This window comes from Gymnoscopelus braueri, assembly GCF_963280865.1.
Source record: "Gymnoscopelus braueri genome assembly, chromosome: 9".
Classification (NCBI taxonomy): domain Eukaryota; kingdom Metazoa; phylum Chordata; class Actinopteri; order Myctophiformes; family Myctophidae; genus Gymnoscopelus; species Gymnoscopelus braueri.
This window is the reverse complement of record NC_137610.1, coordinates 13,850,617-13,873,927: the sequence shown is the minus strand read 5'-3', so window position 1 is coordinate 13,873,927 and position 23,311 is coordinate 13,850,617. Positions and strand designations below refer to the sequence as shown.

At 40.9% G+C, this 23,311-nt stretch overlaps 1 protein-coding gene across 1 annotated transcript in view; it reads right to left on the bottom strand.

Annotated features, from left to right (window-relative positions):
• Positions 1-15,356, bottom strand: part of cUnh15orf39 (chromosome Un C15orf39 homolog) — a 15,369-nt gene extending 13 nt beyond the window's left edge. Inside the window, exons 1-4 of the mRNA XM_080438444.1 lie at positions 15,194-15,356; positions 6,779-10,169; positions 3,384-3,418; positions 1-2,001 (exon numbers count right to left, since the gene is read on the bottom strand). The exon at positions 1-2,001 is cut by the window's left edge and continues 13 nt beyond it. Of these exons, the coding sequence (XP_080294570.1) occupies positions 1,996-2,001; positions 3,384-3,418; positions 6,779-10,124 (3,387 nt within the window). The 5' untranslated portion in view covers positions 10,125-10,169; positions 15,194-15,356 and the 3' untranslated portion in view covers positions 1-1,995. The remainder of the gene's footprint in view (positions 2,002-3,383; positions 3,419-6,778; positions 10,170-15,193) is intronic.
• Between the last annotated feature and the right edge of the window lie 7,955 nt (positions 15,357-23,311).

Sequence of the window (23,311 nt, the reverse complement as noted above, 5' to 3'; positions counted from 1 at the left end):
AAACGTTTATAAAGAAAAAAGAAATTACAGTCGAAGATGTTCTCACATCTATCAATTCCATCTGCCAAAATGCAAGTATAAAAAAAACAATGTTTTAATTACAGTACAATTTTAGGTGAAAGCATTAAGATTCACAGTGATAGAAACAAAAACCCAGAAACGGGAGTCTTTCAGTGATTGACAGCAGCTTTTTTCATAGGTATAGTAATTGAAATCTGACTTCAATCACACATTAACGTGAGTCTAATTTCGGTTTGAAGAGAAGGATCATTCTTTGCCACAGCGATATGTATGATATGAAACATTAACAAACCATGCAAAGCTAGACCTGTGTCTCACTTTACCCATGTCAAAATTTATGAAAACTGTGTTGTGCAATATATTTCATAGTCACAAGGCAAGTGCTATATTAAGACTTCATGACTGAGACACTATGTCACAGACCAATGTCTGCACGTGCCTTCCTGGCACAATTCCCCTTGTTTATCAGTAGGGCCCACATATCGCACACTATGGCTTTAATGAGACAAATTCAAAAAAATACCCTTTCAATCAAAATAATTGTATGGTCTTTTAAAAACAAAATAATGAACTTTTCTCATTTTATAACTACACCTGTTCGTTCATTATATATCATATTCATGTATAAGAATGATGAAATAACTTAATTTTAACGGTTCAATGAAAACATTAGACAATTTAAAATGCTACATTTCTAGTTTGGCAACATGAGGAATGCTAGCAAGGCAATACCCAATAGTTCCCAACTGACAGACTACCTTTGTTTTAACTACTACAATGGTCAACTTCCTGTTTGACTTCATTCCTGTCAGGTGAGGGTATTTTATTCTGCACACGCTTAACAGACAAAATGTGAGAAGACAAACACAGTGAAAAAACACTAATGCAAATCGTTATTGTCAATCAAAGACGAGGCTAGTCAGACACAAAAAAAAACACAGGGGACACTTCAGCCATCTATTTTGAGCCAGCCTTTTGTATAGTCTAACAACAGCTCCAGGTAGTACTGCCAATCTGGCTCGCTGTCATACCTGACCTCAAACACAGTTTTCAGTGGGTTGGGGTGAGCCTCGTGGATACGCACCACCTCTCCCCTGTACCATACTTCAGACTTGTCGTCCTCCTCGTACAGGTGGCGAATCTTCTTGCCCACTAGGTCCGGATAGAGTTTCATGGCCCGCCGAGCCCTCTGGACAGACGAGCGGAGGACCCAGCGTCTCCTGTGCTCAGCGCTGTGGCAAGTAGACAGATAGGGGCAATATTTGATCTTAAGGAGGGACATGCGTAGTCTTTTAGAGGAGCTGGAAAGGGGTCGCAGAGTATGAGAAAAGCCTGCCGTTCTATGCCACCTGTGTGTGACCTTGGACGAAATCCTTCTTAAGAGGTTCCCATTACTACCCCTCTCTCTGGCGTCCTCCCGGCCCTCAGCCTCTGAAAAGGAATGGTCAGAAGGTGCCCCCGAGTTAGCGACTCTTTGGTAGTGGGACTTTACGCCGCCGTGGCCTTTGTTGAACCGCACTCTCCGGAGTTTGAGAATCATGTCTGAATGCTTCTTAGATCTCGTCTGAGACTTGGTCAAACCTGAGGGCTCAATAAAATGAAGTGTGGAGGATATTCCTTCCGTTTCTGTGTTACTTGAAGGTGAGGAGAGCTCATTTGGGGTTAAAGGCCGTGTCCATGAGTCCCCATATTCTTTCCCTTGAAACGTGATACACCCAGTTAGCTTTGTGGATTCCAGTTCATCTTCTGATGAAGTCCTGTCGTCCAAAAATGTGCGCTTGGAGCTCCTCTTAACTCTGCCTTTTGGTTTACACTCGTTCAGGAGTGAATTTTTCAGTGGTTCCTTCTGAAATCTCTGTGGTTCTGGACTAAAGGGTTTCGACGCAGGTCCAGCATCTGAAGACAATAGACTCCAAGAGGTGCAGGCCTCCTCAGATCCTTCATCCTGCTCTCTGCTGGGGGTCTCATGCAGTTCTACTCCTGCAACACAGAGCATGAGACCCTTAGCAGTTGAAAACCACATTACATAAGGATAAAGGTGGAAAAGAAATCAGTTAAGTAAGGTGGGGTCAAAAGGTTAGCAGATTCTCTTAACATTTTCAGCCATAGAATAGAAACACAAACCAAAGAAGGGGTGGAGAAGGGTTTTGGGGGGAGAAATAGACATTAATAGAAGGTGAGGTTAGCTGAAAAATGTGAGAACACAGTTCTGATGTGTTTCACTTCTCCCTTAACACAGACGTTGGAAGCAAAGAGCAACCTCAAAGTCCGTTGTTTCCTAATTCTCTGACAAACGGCTGCTTCAACAGTATCTCCACAACCCTCATAAAGTAAACAAATGGCAAATGTATCTCTCCATTAACCTCAGTGGACTTAGTAAATGGACAGCATGAACCCTCTCACCCCCTAGAAACAGTGACAGAATAGAATGTTCACTACCATTAAGTATTGCAGGGCTGGGAAAGGTCGTTTTCTACAATGGATGCTATTAGGTTGGGATGGAACAGAAGAAAGTGAGACAACAATAAGACAAGAGTCAAATGTCCCCAACCATGTGAAACATAAAAGCTTCAGCTGTGAATGGAAATAGCAATATGATTAATTCAGTCCAGTTAGTGAAATTTTTAAGGGACACCATAAACACTTAGGTTTAGAAAGAAGGATCAAAGTAGAAAAGGAGGTTTAGAAAGAAGGAAAGAAGTAGAAAGGGATAGTTCTCCAATTCACACTTTTCTTTTGTTAGTTTGACTTCACAACATGATAGTTATACCACAGTGAAATACATTTTTTTTCTTTTTTCTTTTTTGGGAAAACAAAAAAACAGTTATCCTATCAAATATGTCAACATGGGTTTAATGGGGTGGATGAGTGACAAACACCATCCTCACGTGAAAGCACCCCCCCCCCCCCCCCCATCTCCCACCCCCCGAGGGCACAGAATGAGCCCTCTCAACTCGTGTAGGCTGCCATTTCCTTCCTCCGGAAATCAGCGACACGAGCCCCACCAATTTCTTCTTTTTTTCTCACGTTATTTTTTCTGCATATCTATGCTTTATTTATTAGATAGGAGAGTGTATAGAGACAGGAAACCAAGGACAGAGAGAGGAGAGACATGCGAGACAGGAACACAAACTCAGGTCCTCACGGCTCACAAGGAGCACATGGTCTGTGCACTAACTGGCTTAGTCAACAGGTACCCCAAATGAAAAATTTAAGGGTACTTAGTGTTCATAATGTCAGGAGTAACTTGTAAATTCTGATTGGTTATGTATTGGTAGCAGAAATACTGCTGGAGTGGTTATTACAAATAAATAGTGAAGAATAGTATAAACCGAGGTACAACACAAAAAAGACAAATATACCTGGGCTCTCTTTTGGGCATCAGCTGAGGTCGATTCTGTAAAAAATAAATGGATTTGAAACAGAATATTTATTGCCTATTCAACACAGTCCCACACAGTCTATTCAAGGGCAAGCCATCATGTATTTTTCAATACTGTAAGTGATTAGATATCCTTTCGTAACAATTTTGTGAAAGTGTGTCTGAGTGAGTGAGTGAGTGTGAGTGTGTGTGGGAGGGGCATTTGGATGAGAAGGCAGGAAATGCCAGAGCTCCCAGCAGTCATACTCAATAGGATCACATGAGCGAAAACAATAAATCACAACTAGATTTCTGAAGAGTGTCATCCATTCAATATCATTTAACAGCCATGAACTTGGTAGATAAGCATCTCTCTCTCCATTGTCTCCAAGCAATGAAAGTTCTCCATGTGATGTCACATTCAGTAAATGGAACAGTAAAAGGGAACATGAGTGGCTTATTTCTAAACAAACTATACATTTCTGTTGAGTCATGTTGTGTACCGTGAAGACCAGAACTAAACTAAGGAAGTGACATGGTGTTGTTTACACTCTGGATACCACTTTACATTTTCAACCTCAGCCAAACAAACATATTACTGAAAATAAACGTGTGTGTCTTTGTATCCTAATACTCAGCGCTAGCAGTGAAGGAGACATACTTATCTCAAGAGTAAATAATACAAATTCGGCCCAAAGAATTAAACAAAATTCTTAAAAGGTTATCCCGTGTCAGGGATGTCCTAAACAAATAACTATTCTAAATATAGGCCTACTGATAATATATTTCAACTCTGATAAAATGTTCTTTATGCTATTTGCAAACAACAATCTGCAATGTTGACTTGTTATTGACTGGTCTGTATTGCAGCAGTGACCTATCATGATAACTTTGTGCCAGTGGAAACTATGGCAATACCCAGCTCAATTTTCTTTTAAGAATCAAGTTTCTCTTTTTTGTGAGTCCACGTGCTTCTTTTCTCAGTGTTTCTCTATGTTTATCTATATTAGTATGCTTACTTTTTCCATCATAAACATTTTTTTCACCTTTGTACTGCTTTGACAAATAAGTCTGATTTCAGCATTGGCCAAAAGCAATCTGATTAAGACCTTGTCATAATGCAAAACCACACTTTATTTTGATTTCACAATAATGAAGAGGAGAAATATATGGTAGCACGTGGCAATATTCACAGGAATGGCACTGGCAATGTCCTACATTGCAAAACAAGTTGTCTCTCAAATAATATTGTATTATCAAAGGGCCAGATCAAGCAGTAACAGAGTTACAGATTTGCTGTAGAAATATACAGTAGAATCTGCAAACTGAATCATGCTCCCAAAGTGTAATTTATTAAGTTACCACCAGGGTGGTGTTTCAAGCTTCCTCAGACTGAGGAAGCGCGGATATAATCCAAATGTCACCTTGGTGGTAACTTAATTGAAGACAGGTCGGACAGTAAACTTTTTAAAAGACCTAAGCGTGATCAAGTCCTTCAGATCAGTCTGCAAGTGATTCCAGGCTGCAGGGGCAGCGCACATGAAGGCTTGTTTGTCAAGTTCAGTTTGAGCTTTAGGAACAGTAGGCTAAGTAGCAAGGAGTCGCTTGAACTGTAGTTACTGGTTTTGTGTGTAATATACCACTAAGGTAAGAGGGAAGCAAACCAAGGATGGATTTATAGATGAACCAGCTAGTGGTTAGTGAACCTGCGTGAGGTCAAAGAAGACCACCCACCCAACTCTGACATACAATGGTGAGTGAGAAACCTGCAGATCATAGAGCACTGTGATACACCGTATGCAGCACTGTGATACACCGTATGCAGCCTGCGCAAGCATTTGGCAGTGGCATGCATGTTATTTAGATCAGATCACCACAGTCCAATAGTGGAAGGAAGGTGGCCTCCACCAGTTTTTTCTTGGCGACAAAGGAAAAGCAGGATTTGTTTCTAAAATAAAACCCTAGCCCGAGTTTGTTTACCAGGTTTTCAATGATTACATTGTCATCAATAACAATACCTAGGTACTTGTACCATGTTCAAATGCAAGAAGATACTTTAATGGGTTATTCAAGTATTTTCTTGCATTTGACGACAGTGTGCAGGAGTTTTTTCTGTTACTACGTTTGGGCCCCTGCTTGGTCTTCTCCTACGCACCTCTCTCCTTTGTAGGTGTGCAGAATACTTGCTTTTTATAACATCCAATAGAGAAAAATGACTCTAGTCTTATGAATAAATTGTGGATTTGGAAATAAATTGTCTCTCCTCTCTGGCAGTAGTAAATAGTAATACTCCGATATGCATTTGGAGTAGAGATGCTCCGATTGTTGATTGATTGAGAATTCCGATAATAGTTAAATTCACTGATCCGAGTGATGACATACAGTATTATACATGAGCTCTCATGTTGCTCTCATGTTGAGCCCAGCCGCTACGCACTCCTACTTGCCACACACACACACACACACACACACACACACGTATAGGACTTGCCCAGCCCTGCGTGGCTGCGTCTCAAAATGAAGTTGTTACCACTGTAAAAACATTTCTTGGATAGACCACTGGAATAATAAATGATCATCAATACCTTAAATATAGCCCTACTAACCTTTGTAACCAAGCTGGTGATGTTGTCATCTCAAAATGACCAACCAAACTAACTATAATCCATAATATCAGATGTCTGATTAGAGTAGTGATCTCTGGGTGGGTATGTTTTCAACACAAATGCACATAATTGCCTCAAGGCGATGTAACATTAGCAGGTTGGTTAATGCTGCATTTTACTACATCGACAATCAGTGAAATTTAACACCAGCTGTAAATACTTCTCTGTCTTTTATGACTGTCTCGTGTGTGTGCGTGTGCGTGTGCGTGTGCGTGTGTGTGTGTGTATACTGCATATCCAACATTTTCTGTAGACATCCGTAGCCGCTCCCCCTCATGCTAAACTTAAAGTGACTTAAAAGTTTCACTTCTCCCCAAAAGGGTAGTACACTTTGGCCGCGTTGAGCACAGTTAAGAACATTCTGCACCAAACAGCGCCAAATAGTGAGCAAATGGAACAGATATTAACCGTTCACAAAACCATTCTATGGTGCCATGGAAAAGTATAGTATAGTAATATATAAAAGTATAGTATAGTAATATATAAACAGTAGCCCCAAACCGCATTTAGGACTATTTTGATTGTAGGTTTTGCTTGATCTGGCCCCCAAACTGTTTTTCTTTTCCCTAGCTTTGTACTCTACAGTGCACTGACCATTCACATAGCAGTCATTTTGTTCTAACGTCACATACTTGAAGTATGACGTAAGCGCAAAATGGCCACTGTGTGAATATGGTCAATTGGTACCTCAGTCATTCCACAACACAAACGCATAGTATACGGTACATACCCATGTGTTTGCAGACACAGGCGTGGTAAAAGAGGTTGATCACATCGGCATAGATGTCTGGCAGATATTTGAGGGACAGCAGTCTCCTGAGCTTGGAGGAGCAGGCACTCTTGTGGAGCTGTATGATGATCTTCTCTTCAGACAGAGTTGTGGGCCGCAGTGCCACTTTGTGCAGCTGCAGGACCTGATCGATAAAGCTGCCGTTGACCTGAGGGAACAACAACTCCTTTACCACCAGCATGGGGATGAAGACCATTCCTGTCCGCATCACGTGTGGAAACGGACACTGTCCCTGGGTGACATATTCTCTCAACCTCTGGAGCACCTTGTGGAGAGCAGTCTTGGTTTCCTCGTTAAGCCACACCTTCCTGACTTTATCCCCCAAGAGATTTGTTACATTTTGGACTTTAGTTGAAGGGGACACAGGTGCAGTCAGTTCTAGTTGAGAGAGCCAGGTTTTGACCTCCTGCTCTGGGGAAAGGGACACATGGTCAGACACCAGCTTGCAAAGGGATTGATGCAGTTCTAAGAAGTGCTGGCGCACTAGTGTGTGGAGCTCAGATTTAGGTTTGGCCTCGGGTTGGAAGTCCTGGCTGACATCTTTGTGGAGCTCAGGTTTGGGTTTGAGCTCAGGTTTGGGTTTGAGCTCTGGTTTGGGTTTGAGCTCTGGTTTGCCCTCAGGTTGGAAATCCTGGCTGTCAAGTTGGTGGAGCCCACTTTTGGGTTTGGACATGGTCATCACTAGCTTAAAAAGTGGAGTTGGCGGGGTAGTGGGTCGGACAGTCATGTTCATGTCATGTCGGGCAGTTAGAGAGTCAGGGAGGACAATGTTGTAGGTGGACAGTTTTAGGCAATGGGGAGGAATGTTTTGAAACTTCACTTGATTCTCAGAAGGTTGTGGCGGAGTTGTGGATTTGGGCCTAAGAGGGGTTGCCTGATCAGCTGGTGGAGCGGTAGTGATAACCATGCGCTCAGGGGAGGTTTCAGTCTCATCTTGAGTAGGGCATGCTACTTCTATCTCTGCAGTCAGATCCCCTGCAGTGCTCTCAGAGGGCTCAGTTTTTACTGATATAAAGGGTTTGCTTTCAAATTCATCAGGCTCACATTTCTTAATCACCAACATGGGCTCGTCTTCTGATGAAGCAGGCTCTTCCACCTCTTGTTTGACTCTTATCTCTTTGCAATAATCCTGGATCAATTTACAACGATTAAAATGTGTTCCTTCAGAACTGTCTGTGTACTGTGTATTTCTTTCCTCCGTCTTTATCTTTTTTAGTTCCACCATTTGCAGTGCAGGCTTCTTCACTGGAATAACTGGACAGTCAAACCGCTTTTCTGTGTGATCCGAACAGACAACAGGTTGCTGTCTGTCTCTCCGAGCTGCTTTCTCTTGGATGCAATGCTCAGGCTTTTCTGTACAAGACACAGAAAACCGCCCAGTTCTCACTGCTCCTTTGGCTGAATGAAACTCTCCCGAAGCATCCAGGAATGCCAAGTGGGGGGCCAAACTGAAGACATTGTCAATAACTGGCATTGGAGGAGATTCAGGAAAATAAGCAGCCTGCTCTCTTAATCGCTGCACCTCCATCTTTTGCCGTTTTGTACATTCTTCCATTTCGAATACATCTCGATTTTCTGCTGTGATTTTGAACAATGGCCTTGTGTGATCAGGGGGCGTATTTGAGACCGATCTCTTCAGGTTGCGTTTATAATCATAGGTTCCTACACCATGTGGAGCAGCATGGTGCCCTGTACTGGTTACAATAGCAGAAGAGCCGGTGATTTGTCGCACAGGGCTAGCGCTATAAGTGACAGCTCTGTGGATCTGAGCCTCACGCCGAGCTGGTGATTGATAGAGCATGGCCCCGTCGAAATGGCCCTGGGATTTGTGTTGCGAATAATCCAGGGGTTCATCAATATGCAGACATGCAGTGGAAGGATTGGGATGGCCCATATGCAAGCTGGGAAATGGGACTCTCTTCAAGTGCATGTCGCCTCTTTGTCTGTCTATATGTTTGCTGGGACTGTGTTGCTCCACATGTCGGCTAGGTGGGGAGGTGCTAGAGCTATTTGAGTGCAAGCTAGGTGGAGGAGCATGCAGCCTCTTTAGGGGGACTCTCATCTGACTTGCATCCAGATGAATCCTATGCACTGGATAACAGAGGTGGTCAAAACCTTGAAGAAAGGGATGATTTGGTGGGGCTATGGGACCAGGCATATGAACCTCACTAAAAATAGGCTGGGGAATCATGTAATGTCCCTGGGGGCTGGAGCGTGTGTGTTTAAGAACAACATCTTCTCTATGCTTTAGCCCTGTCTCTTTAGATGCAGCCCCGCTCTGTACCTCCATATTTGCCTGAGGGTAGTAAAAAATAGGGAGCTGTGGCAGCTGGCCATATTTGGATATAGGAGAATGGTCATGATAAACTTGTGACGGAATCCCATGCTGTACAGAGGCCATGTGCTCGTATATGAGAGGATGGGAGGGATGCAGGCGATGAGGGCTCTGCTCATTAAAAGGACCAAACAGTGTACGAGTCGGGGTGCACGGGTAATTGTTATAGTTTGTCTCACTATAGACAGGCAAGGTCCTTGCTCTACTGGGGCTTAAACCATGGTATTGCTCTTCAGTAATGTCTTTCAAAGCCAGCCTCTCCACGTTGTAATCAAGAGGAAGACTTTTCTCTGGTGCCTTTGTCAGAATGGGAGATGGGTGAGTATAGTGGGCACCAGTGCAGTCATAGAGCATGTTTGGCATTTTCTGTCGCCCATGCTCCATACTATATCTCGGTCCTAACATATAAGCGATGTCATTACAGCAGGGGCTATGTCCATAATATGGTTTAGGGACAGCTAAATAAGCAGAGTTTTCAGATGGGGGAGATAGGCTCATGCCTCCAACCGTTTTATTTCTAACAGCTAATGGTGGAGCTGCTGAGGGACTGCTGATTTCAGGACTTCTCGTGTAATATGTAAAACCATGTTTGCTTGGGGTGTGACTCACAGGGGGGGAAAGAGAAGGACTTTGTTCTGTAGAGAAGGTGCCGTTGTCTGGTCTGTAAACGATATGCTTTTGTTTCTCCATGCCAGGAAGATGGCTCATGGAACTTCTGTTTTCCAGTAAAGTGGGCTTTGAGTTGCTCCAAGCATAAGTAAAATCAGCTCCATCTTTTCCTCTGGAGTCACAACTATAGTAGGACCCACTATACTGCAGAGGCTTATTCTTGAGATAATCGGTCATATGTCCAGTCTTTGAGAGTCCTGTGGATGCTATGGTACTTTCAAATAATGGCATCTTGCTTTGGGCTTCTGGGTCAATGAGACTGTGTCCTGGTTGGCTGCTCATGCTGTGGTGACTTGGCAATGATGATCCAACAGTTTTTCTCCAGACCTAAGAACACATGAGACATCTGTTAGTAAATGTGCTGACAATTCTAGTGATTCTAAAAGCCAAGCTAAACACCCTAGAGGTGGCATCGCTCCTTAAACCTACACTGTGTGTGTGTGTGTGTGTGTGTGTGTGTGTGTGTGTGTGTGTGTGTGTGTGTGTGTGTGTGTGTGTGTGTGTGTGTGTGTGTGTGTGTGTGTGTGTGTGTGTGTGTGTGAGAGAGATATCCCCCCAAGTTTTAAATTATCCGTCACAATTAGAAATTTAACAAATTGCCCTAATTTGGCCCCCATTACAACTTTTACAGAACTGCAATATCTTAATTGATACAATAGATCCATATACAGTGTTTTCTTTGCGTGACACAACAGACAATAGTTTTTTATTTTGATTAAAAGAGAGATCGTCTGCAATAAAATGCTTAAGTTTGTTTGGGTTTACTCAGTACTCAGACTCACACGACTCCACTGAGTGCTCTGTTCAACTTTAACAACATGATAAGGTGCATAAACAAGATCGTGTCTAACCATGACAAGTAGCAAAATCTCTCATTGCTGGCTGAGCCATTTGAACTTCAATCTTATCTCTTGGGGCAATTGCTGAGCTTCTGATCTGCAGGTCACCTAGAGCCATATGTATCATGGGTGTGTAGTGTACGACTGTACGCGTATAGATTATGCTGAGCAAACATCAGTATGTATGAAAAGTAAATGTGAGAAGGTGCATACTTCTCCAAGTGCTCTGTAGGTGGTGTATGCAGATACAGAGTTGCGAGTAGAGAATATATGCAGTAACAATTATAATAGAAACATTAAAATGTGTGCGTTTTAAATTGGTGTATGGTGCTCAAGATCAGATACGAATTTGCTACTTTATTGCCCATTATATCTGCATGAAATAGAAATGTCTCTTCAGTTCAATGTGCACCGTGGAGCGCAAATCTCTGCCAGGCGGCTTTCCCAGGGTTTTGTAAGAGGCAGAATTTGACACTGCAGGGATGAGGTGTGGCACTTCGTCAACTGTAGCCGTAGGCATATTTGATCAAGTGTTTTTAGATTAAGTGTTATTAGTTAGATTAGTAATATTGTAGCGTAAAGCTGTGGGCCTATGATAGCGGAATTCTTTCAGTAATGGAGCGCAACAATCACCCGACTTGCATCGTTCCGACATATTTTTTGGGCTGTGCTCCGTGGTTGCCAAGTGGAAAAAACATAGACCAGGCGTGCAATTTTAGAAAAGCCACATGCGTGCTGCTTCTGGTACGTGTCTGATATTATGTCTGGTAGATCACAAGCATTGACTAGACTGTAAGTGACTAAGTTTGCGCGCACGCCGAAAAATGTTGGGTTCTCAAAATGCATATTTATGCTCAAACACAAAGTCTTATATATCTTATATAGTACATGTGCACAGTAATAATCTGTATAGTTTACATATGAATTGTCTCCAGATTTAGGAAAATATACTTTTATTAGACAAAAGTATAGACAAAAGTATCACACATCAACAACTAATGATGGCACAGATGGCATCCTGCCTCAGAGCATTTGAGCATTATATCAATGCATTTGAGCATTGAAATAATTATTTCTGTAAAAAAAATCAGAAAAAACCATACTGTGGCGGTCAGATTTAAGGGGTGGCGGCCCGCCACTGCTTAATGCATATAGGGGAAACACTGGGTGGAATTGAGGGCTGTTGCAGAAAACACTGTGAGCTACCTTTAAAAAAATGGGCCTTGTCTTTCCCAGAACACTTCATGGGGCTTTGGGAAAGTAATGTTAAGTTTCACTTAAGACAACCACTACCACCGATCTTATTAGCACATCATCCTGTTGACACCTTTTATATGGAAATATCTAGGTGCACCTAGAGAGAGGCGGATCTATGATTTATTTCACGAAACAGGAAGTTAGGCAAGAGTTATAGTCAAATTATTAGATGTGTGCTGATAGAAGCAGGAGTGATGGAGTACAGACCTCCAAATATAAGGCCGCAGACAGGTCAGTTCTTTTTTTTCTTTTTTATTCCATTCATTACTTGTTTTCACTGTGAAAATATAAATTCTGACATCTGAACATCTGGACAGCACAAAGTATTTTTAAAATCAAGCTTATTGAAGACAACACTTTAAACCTGACAAATGACCATCTAAACTCCATCAGACAACTGGAAAATGCAATCCAGCACAAGTAAACTGAAATAAGCTACCCTTCAACCGGAAATGGATAGTTTCTTCTTTCAAAATAAAAGCTAGCGGCGGACCACGTCGTCACGCTCACGTCACTATGACTCAGCCATAACCATATAAGGAGTTCCGAATGCAGCTACGCCCAAATATGGAGTGTGTCGTCATGGCATCAGGCTCCATGTCCATATATGGGCATATACTGATGACATCAGTGATCTCCAAATATGGGCATAAAGGGGACAAGGACTGACATAAACGGACATCTCCATATATGGAGCACAAAAGGGACAGACAGGTACTCAGACAAAGCCCCCAACACTATGACTCAGACATATCTGTCGGATCGGCGGTGCAACATAGGTGTGAGGGCTATATATATATATATCTCGAATATTCCAAAAATATTCGGATAAAAAGGTTAGAATCAAATTAAAAATAATCTGCCGCGCGAGTTCTCACAAGTCTCTGGGCGCATGTAACCTTAAACGGCAGCTGGTGTCGCGAGATCACAGAGCCGTCAGTTTCAAAGACCGCAAGCAGCAGTTTATACTTCATCGTACAACGGTATCGATCGAGCCGATCTAAAAGTCCTCAATGCTTCGCTGATGCAACGTGTTGTGGGCTTGTAGATTAGCTGTGTTTGCCACAGGACACCGCCATACAACGAGGATATATCAGCTGCCTCGCTGTAAACACACAGAATTCACACCGCAGACATACACACACACACACACACAGTAAACCGACTCGCTCGGAACTAGAAAGCACTTTTCATCAAACGTCACTTTCATTGTTTCAAATGATGATCACAGGTCAAGCTGAAACGGCCGATTCATTTGGTAGTAACGGCAGACAGTTTACAACGAGACTTGACCGAAAAAGCAATGTAAAAACTATGTATGTATTGTCCCTTACGGTAAAACTCCCTCCATGTAACATTTCTCTGTCTTGTAGCCAGGCACGGACTGGCACAGAAAATCGGCCCTGGCATTTGTGATCTTCACCGGCCCATAGCGGGGGTAAAAGCCGAAAAATTTCGGTTAATTGGCGGATTATGTTAGTTTCTTTTAGGTTTTTGGTGACTTTATTTCGGTTTTAGGGTTGGCCGCGGCCCCAGACTGCCCGGCCCTTCTGGCATCTGCCAGAAGTGCCAGACCGTCCAATCCGGGCCTGCTTGTAGCCTACCTTCATTTGATTTAAACAAAAAGCAAATAGACAGTTTATCATAATTTCATTTCCAGGTAAAGATTGTTCCAACTTCCATCACAGCACAATGAGCACATCCTTGGAGCGATGCATCTCCCGTTCTCCAGATAAGTCCGGGCTTGTATAAACCATTACCGCTTTATTAAAATGAGGCTATAGAATAAAATAAGTATGAATCATTCATTTGAACTTGCAAGAGAGCGAGTTTCTCAGCACCAACCGCGGCCGGCGCATATAGAGAAAGAAAGAGACTTTTGCCGAGTTTGAATAAAATGTTACTGCATACAATATTTTATATTAAAATATGAATTTGAAAATCGATAGGTTCAAATGGATCGAACCCAGGTGGTGTTTTAAAAGGAATATTCAGACAGCTCTAATATATATATATATATATATATATATATATATATATATATATATATATATATCAAGCTTTTATTTTAAATATCAAAATGATATAGAAAAAGACTCTTTTTAGAGAGAACACTCCCTGGTTAAAACTACTTCTTTCTGACAGAACACATATTCAAGAATGTCAGGTAACAGTTGGCAGTACAACATATTTTTGTCTTAGAAGGCCTCCGGGGCTTGATTTATGCTTCGGCAAGTGTCGTGCAGTGTGGTGCTCCACAATTGAACATATTATGTAGTTTTGACATGCTGATGCAACGTGTTCACACTTTTTTGAAATCGTTATTTATTTTTGTCAAGCAAAACGTCACATGACACCTTATCATCACCAAAGCATAAATCAGTCCTCACTCAGGCCAGTTAGGAAGTCTGACTGACTGACAACTAACAGGCTTTCAGAAGTTGCCATAGGCTGGCCCTGGAGGTTGAAAAAAGGAACAATCCTTCCAAAACTATATTAATTTCTTACAGAACACAATGAAAATGTCGGGTAGCATTTACAACTTGTTAACTTTTGCCAGTCCTGTATATTGCATTTTTCACTGTACCGTTTACACATTTTAATTAAATAAATCTTAAGTTTTGTTTCGACATATTGATATTTTTTTAATATTGTAACAATAGTCAACACGGTTCTTATTTTGAAGTCCGATGACCGGAAATCATTTCTATTTGGGCTTACTTGACGGAGGTCGAACTGCACACGAACTTTAGGCAAAAACGTTTCTCCCTGGAGTTGCAACTTAAGATCACCAAACAAAAAGGTAGGCAGCTATGGCAGATATATTTGCAGAGACCTTGAGAAGAATCCGGATTTGTCAAGCATTGACATCATGTCCACGAATATAACATTGTTCAAAATAGCTACATAATGTAAAAACAATGCAATGAGATACAAAGGACCCCAATTGGAAACAAGCCATAGACTTTCTTGGGTTTAAAATCCTCTTAGCAGACCTTGTATTAGACCCTTTTTTTTTTTGCAAACTGCTAATAAAGTATTCAAATCAATCAGATGGCCAATGAGATACACAAATATAAGTTTCGCGCATTTAATGTTATTCACAGGAAACCACCAGCCCACATAGTTTCACATTTTATTATCACATGATTAAAGTGACAAACCACGGTCAATTGTGTCAATGCATTTAAAAAAAAAACATTATGACGCCCTATAAGACACTATAGCACGTGAGAAATAAAATAATGTTCTTACCTTTCTATTACGATCACTGTATGAAATGTCTCCCAAGATCCCATGAAATACAACATTAACGTTGGAAACGTTGACAACCGCGGGATCTAGGGTGAAGATAAGGACCCACTTTCTAGGAACGAGGTCTGATGCATGCCGCCGCGATGAAGCAAACTTGTGTGTATCCGCCCTGCCGCTGCCTACTGTTGTCATTGGATTGATCGAAGTCCACAGTGGGAGGAAGACAGGAGGGGGGAGGAGGATGATGGTCTTTTGATCAACAGGCGGAATACCAAAACGCTCGCCCCAAAACACAGTCGCCCCGGGGAACATCTGGCGGTATTCACCTGGTATTCCTAAACGTAACCTCAGTAAACTATGCCTAAACCTATTCCTAAACTTAACTTCAGTAAAACGGTGCCTAAACCTAACCTTATCCCTAAACTTAACCTTAGTCAAACTATGCCTAAAACCTAACCTAATACCTAAACGTAACCTCAAGTCAAAGTCAAACTATGCCTAAAAACCCAACCTAATTCCTAAACGTAACCTAATTAAAACGGTGGCAAAACCTAACCTTATTCCTAAACTTAACCTTAGTCAAACTATGCCTAACCTTAAACTTATTTCTAACCTTATCCTCAATAAAACAAATATAACAAGAATACAAGAACCGCTGGTCCGCGGAATATATAGAGGCGAGAGTGTTTTTGGGCGAGGCTTCCGGTTACCAACAGGCGGAGTCAATGCTCAAATTAAGTAAGTAGATCATTATAATACATAACATGTTTTCCTGCCGCCTCAATGCTTTCATCAGTGGTGGAAAAAGAACTCAATTTGTTTTACTTAAGTAAAAGTATCAATATTGCAATGCAGAAATACTCTTTTACAAGTAAAATTCCGGAATTCAAAATGTACTTGAGTTATGAAGTACAAAAGTGCAGGTATCAAAAAGTACCCAAAGTAGAAAGTACTCATTATGCAGAAGATCCCATTTAGCAAGTTTTCAAATGGGTCTATAGACATCCCTAGACTCTGTCAATCTGATTCATCACGGGTGATAGTTATGGTACTCACCATTGTATTTTATATAACAAGGTTGGATGGCTCTCCTTGGCAGAGAGATGAGAACTGCATTGGCATCTGTTCTTATATAAAGCCATACTTGGAGATTGTCCTAGCTACATCTCATCATTTTTGGAATGGGCCCCCGCTGGACCCTATCACACCCGTTCAAGTAGTTTTCTCACATTTAAGGTGCCCAAGGTCAACTCTGAATTTGGTAGATCTGCTTTTAGCTTCTGTGGTCCTACCACATGGAATGACCTGCAGACTACATTGAAATTAACCACACTAGTACCCTTCAGTCGTTTTAGAACTCTGGTGACCAAACAGGTCACCACAATGTGTAATTGTTTTTAGAACTCTTTTAGAATGCTGTCTTGATTTCTTTTTGTAACTTTTTATATCTCACATGTACTGTATGCCTGTTTCTTTTCCAATTCCCAGATGTAATGTATTTTTAAACTGTGATGTTGTTGAATTTGCACTGTATTGTATTACTCGACGACACTGCAAATGAGTTTAATTACTCAGTGTAATTTCGAGAATAAATAAATCTTGAATGAATGAACAAATCTTTTGAAAATAGCAGATCTACAAAATCACAATGGTATCAAGATGCATTGTGAGCTTGTACATCTGCTATTTTCAAATGGCTGAAATGTAAGTGGTTAGTGTGTTTTGTAATAATAATCAAAATCTACAAGGTAACTAGTAACTAAAGTTCTCATATAATTGTGTAGTGGAGTAAAAGTTCTATATTTTCCTCTGAGATGTGCAGGGGTAGAAGTAAAAGTATTGAGAATTGGAAATACTCATGTAAAGTAAAAGCACCTCAAAATTGTATTTAAGTACAGTACTTGAGTAAATGTAGGCTACTAATAGTTACTTTACACCACTGGCTTTCATCCATGTGATCAATCGTCTCTGAGATGCTCATGGCATCAATCAATCAAAACACCGGGTTTCTGTAATGAAGCACATCAACAGGGTGTGGAAGTTGTCACGGGTTTGTACATTGATCAGAGTACACGTTGATGACCTCAAAGCAAACAAAAGACAAACATCTTAACCATTCACTGGTAGGCAAGATCTCTGGAATGCTCGCGTGTGAGCTTTTGATTTGCTGTGCCATAAAGCAATAAAAGTTCCAAGGAGTAGATTTAAGAAAGGATTGAGAAGTTGTTATTGTGTATCAGCAGCAACCTTCACGTCATGACGTGAAGGGAAAAATACATCCATGATGAACTGAAGACGGGCCAATAGGAGATATGTAGGACTCACTTACAATAGTCTGCCGATACCGATAGGCTACCTACCTGCCATCCTCAGATTCAAGGAGATTTTTTTCCGGATGGGGAGGTGGGGGGCGTCCACACGTCTGGGGGTCCCAAAACTAGAGAGAGAGAGAGAGAGAGAGAGAGAGAGAGAGAGAGAGAGAGAGAGAGAGAGAGAGAGAGAGAGAGAGAGAGAGAGAGAGAGAGAGAGAGAGAGAGAGAGAGAGAGAGAGAGAGAGAGAGAGAGAGAGAGAGAGAGAGAGAGAGAGAGAGAGAGAGAGAGAGAGAGAGAGAGAGGACCTCAAAGAGTCGTCAAGGAGGAATGGTCAAATAAAAGGAGTCTCCTTGAGGATGCAGGAGAGTTGGCAGGTATGGTGTATACAGATTCAGATAAGATAAGACCTTTGTAATTGATCTTGCGAGGGAAATCCAGTCACCAAAGACAGATAGTAGCCTAGCAGGTCAAATACATTACAGGACAGGGCAAGAAAAGGGTAGCCTCTACAGTAGACCAGGCAGCATAATGGAAAGACAGTCAGTCAAAGCAATACCACCAGTTGGCAAAAATATATAGCCTAAAGGAAAAAGGTAACATACAATAAAATATACAGCACTACACACTCAGCAGTGCTTGCATAGTACTAGAGAAGGGGAATTAGGGAATAACAGGCCTGACAATCCATCTATCAGGAGACCAAAAGGGGAGGTATAGAAAGGTGATGGCATTCACTGCCGACATTATTTTTCTTTTTCCCCCCATTTACTACTTTGTACATATAGTGTTTTATATTTGTTGATGATATTGTATTTTGGTGTTATTTTTATGCTATGTTGATTAATAGGACTTTTTTTGTGTTATCCTTTTAGCCCAAATGTTTGACTGTACCTCCTGCTGTTTACACTTCTGTCTAATAAAGCATTCAATCAATCAAAACAGACAGGCTATATTAGGCACCATGCAGGGCTGATGCCTATACAGATTCTCAGTGTTCGCCTGTAGCCTTTTGTGAAGCCACTGGCCTCTTCCTAATGCAGTTAATGATTGATGAGATTAGTGGAAAAAAGTGATTGTCATCATCAGCCCAATTAGCCCAACTGTATGTATTTTCTTTGTTTGACTTATCCTGGCATTCTGTTTTATGATTGTTTGGCTGAACGTTATTGCCTTGATATACAGTGCTAGGCTTTAAACAATCATTGCTTTGCATTGTGTTTAGTTTGTAGACCATGCCAGTAAGACATACTGAGATGGTCATCCTAAGATGCTGCAGGTTATATCTGCTGAATTTACACTGAATGAGTTAAAATCTTGGTACACTTGCATCATGCTCATCTTTCTTCTGCTGTTGAAGTCTATCCAGTGGGACTGCAACAGTTTAGTCTAGACTAGTTTTTGGCGGTTTCCCTGCTAAGGGATATCAAAGGAGGGCATTTCCCCACAGATTACCCCTTGTGCCTGCAGTGCCTCTTCCACTTCCAGTTACCATGGCATCACAGCTCAAGGCTAACCAACAAGCAGCATCAAGGGGGCTAGCATTGTGCCACTGACACACTGTCACTGCCTTTGCTGTTCATACAGACAGATGATGCATGGAGCGAATTTTTCTAAATTGGCTGAAATGATCCTATCTTCAAATAGATAAGAGGTACCTTTTTTCTTTGTAGTGGTGGAGCTCTAATGCTTATAATTTGCAGCGCATTGCAAGGAGATAGAGAATATCCAAGCCAGGTTCTTCTTCGCCTTTTATTGAGCATCCTTATGGAAGGAGCTCCAAACATGACCGAAACAGAACACAGAACAGAACGGAATTGCAGCGGGGTGCCAAGCCCCCAATATTTATAATGCTTTCTCCGGTCTTGATGTGTATATACCACATAGACACTTCTTGACAGTTAATGTCATACACAAACAGATTAACTTGTTATTGTGTAGGCTGCTCATGACATTGCATGTACAGTATGTGTATATGACAGTGCATGGAAGTGTATGTTGCTCCTTCTCCAGAACTCAGAACATGATTAGCTCTGGGAATTTGATCAGCTCACATTACCCATAGGCTACTTGGATCCCAAGATCAGTCTCTAGTCCTTCCCATCAATGATCTAATATACTGTATGTTGATCTAAAAGAAATGCACTTCACTTTTTCACTTGAACTCATATGCTGTCTCAGCTTCCGGAGATACACAAACAAACATGTAGCTACACCCATAGTTATTTCCTTTTGACATGTAGTTGTAGGCACACATGCAAACAAAGTGAGTATACATTTGTAAAATCTCATAAAGTAAACTGCATGGGAATTTAAAGCAGGGCTTCACAGAAGATAATTGATTGGGTCATCTACACAGTATAATGGTGTATTATTAAAAGTATAGTATTTAAAGTGATGCATATTGCAAGGACATCACAAACCACAGAGGAAATGGCTAAGTGAAGTGTGAATTTTTGTGTTGACTGTGTTTCTTTTGGGTGAGAGGGACGCCCTTTTGCAAGCCTTAGGCTTGTGCCATCTGTGACCAATTACCTTGTTTCTGATATCGTTTTTCGTTCTTGGGTGCCTTAATAGCATGAGGACAATGGACACACATGCTGTGAAAAGAGTTTGATAGCTATTAGCATCTGACTGATACTGAGAGAATGTTTCCATAAAATACATTTTCAACCTACTCTTGTGGGAATCTGTGGACTGTTTACCACTTTTAAAGGAGTGACAGGTAATCTGTTGAACAGGGAACAAAGCAGGTGATCTCTTAGGATGCAGTTTCTGATGAAACATAGACAAAACAGTCCCAGGGGCCAGAAGCAAGCACAAGCACAAGCACAAGCACAAGCACAAACACGCACGCACGCACGCACGCACGCACGCACGCACCAAAGACAGGGAGGGGGCCATACTAGATCTTATCTGTTACCGTTAGGTGGAATCCCCCTGCCAAAGATGTTGATGTGTATTTGTGTATTTATAGATTATGTGGTGTGTTTGTGTATTTATATGTATTAGTGTTAGTATTTGAGTGTATTTGTGTATTTCTTGTATTTATATTCCTTGTAGTATTATTTATATGTATTAGTCACAGTCGCGTTCAGTAATAATGGTCTTTAGAATCAATTGACCTCTTTACAATCAATGTTTTTGTGGTGTATTTTGTGTAATGTATTTATATAATATTATGTAATATTATTTATATATATTAGTGTTAATAGAGTATGGGACACAGATGTGTGGGGCTGATTTATACTAGAGCAGGCCCGATGCAAGTGCTGGAGGGGGCCTCTTTTGACCTCTTCAGACCAATGTTGAAATTTGGTTTTTGGTCACAGCTGCAGGAACCAATGGCTTTGTGAGTAATTCATGTATGGAGACACAGCACACAACTAATGGATTTGTGAGTACAAGTGATTGAGAACACCAAACACATCTGCGGCATGCATGTAAAAATCATATAAATGATTTTGTTCAATCCTTTGATCCTTTGTTCAATTCAGTTCCGTCCGGTTCATCTCTGTTTCTTTTTTTTCTTAAAATAAAAATAAACTATGACAAAAGAACTGGCTTGGACATTCATCTCTCCACGCAAAATGCTTGATGAAAATATACTAAATTCTAAATATTTTGACCTCTTTAGACCACCACAGCTGCAAAAAAACAACAACATATAGAGCTACTGTAGACTCTTTGTGCAATTCAGTTCCGTTCCATTCTACTCTCTTGTGTGTTTCGGCCACGATGGACTTCCGTCCTTATGGATGTACAAATCTCTTTATTACTTTTTTGCAAAGACAACAAAAAACAACAACTACAACAATCAAAAACAACAAAACACAGCATAACAGAACAGAACAACAAAAAACAGCAGTAAACGGATAACACAGTACACATGCATGTTCAAATGCAAAGGTGTATCAAAACTAAACTAATTTAATAGACAAAGACAAACAGTAACCAAAGACACTCACATTCATACCGAGGAACAGGAAAGAGAGAGAGAGAGGGGGTTTCTCTGCTTAAGACTAATTAGTGAGTTCTTCCTCTATAGTAAGGGTGTCACAATGTGGTCCAGAATGGGCTGCCAGGTTTTGTGAAACATTTTCAAGGAGCCGTTAAGGGAGAACCTGATCTTTTCAATTTTGATACAATATAGAATTTCATGAATCCTTCTATTATGCGTAGGAGGGGAGGGATGTACCCATTTAAGGAGAATAAGCCTCCTAGCGAGTAATGATGTGAAAGCAATTTGGATGTTGAATAAAAATAACTTTGACAAAAGAAGAAACTGGCTTGTACATTCCTCTCTGCATGCAAATGCTTGTCAGGAATATACTACACTGGTTTTTCTCCTTCTGTCGTGATTTTGCAAATTAAATTGGTATAGACATGACATTTTCACCAATGATTGGAAGTTGTGGGCATTACTTGAACAACAAATGACCCCAATTGGCCTAGTCTCTCAAGACAGATGTGTTGGCTCCCACAATGCTTCCATCTAACTATGGAATTGACGCTTGAGTATGGAAGCTCTGAAAATTAGTAGAAAATAAAGCACATGTCCCACCTCACCCACTTCTGTTTTGCCTGTGCAGTCGCATAACTAACTTCTTCTGGAAACCAAATTAGTCAAAGCCTTGCTAGTTGCTGCTTAGCACAAATAGAAATGTTAAAGATATTTAAAATACATTAATTTGAACACTGTGCCATGATTGGTCAAATAGCCTACCCTTTTGGTTTGAAAAGCAGATGACAGCTTCCTTTTCTCAATTTTTACGGGGTGGGCTTGGCATAATGAAATAAAGAAATTGTCCAATCATTACAAAACTCACAGGATAAGTTTCATAGCACTGTTGAACCATGTGTGTAAAATTATTTTGAAATTGCCTAATAGGGGGATTTCAAACACACATGGGCCATGTGCAAATCAATGACAGCTTGTCCAAATTTTCTGTTGAAACATATCGGCTGAAAAACAAATTGGCGTGGAACAAATCTGACCTTAAATGACAGAGCATCTGTCTGATCGTGATAAAAAAAATAAGTTATGACTTCAATGCTAATTTTAAAGAACAATGTGCCCATTTAATTATGTGAGAAAACGAATTAGTGACGCAAGTTTCCTAACCTGAACATTCGATTTAGTCATTGAGTGAACCTTGCATTTCACAGTGGACACTTGTTCTATTTTGTGTTACATTACGCCATCAGTTATCTTTATATCAGAACTCTGAAGCTTGATGCACACGCTATAATTTTTTACCTACTGTTCCAGTAAGTTCTATAGTTAATCACTCTTAAGCTGTGTAATCATGTTAGTATAATGTATATGCTAACCAGTTTGTATACGCATTTGACATAATCTCTTTTACTATCCTATCTAGCCTATTTCTGTATCAGTTATGATTGTGCAAATGTTTATATTCTCTGGGTGTGCGCAATTGCGCAAAAACGATATAAGACACAGCCTGGATGTCACTCTGTTCTCTGATTACACACGTGCTTGCAGATGAGTAATTCGACTAGTCACCACCACACAATAGTGAAGATTTACGATCACGACTATAATGTTGTCTGATATTGCACAACACACAACAATGACACTTTAGAGCGCTGGGAGTATACAGTGCTTTAACACAGTGTAGCAAAATGTATTTGCGAGACTAATAGTGAACAGCAAGGAGATAACAAGCACCACAGAGATATATTTCTGTTTTGGCTGCTGAACTTTGGGTAATTTCACATTGCCTGTGAACCTGGACACCTGATCAAAGTTGTGAAGACACTGCACTTATCCCTGGCACAGACTGC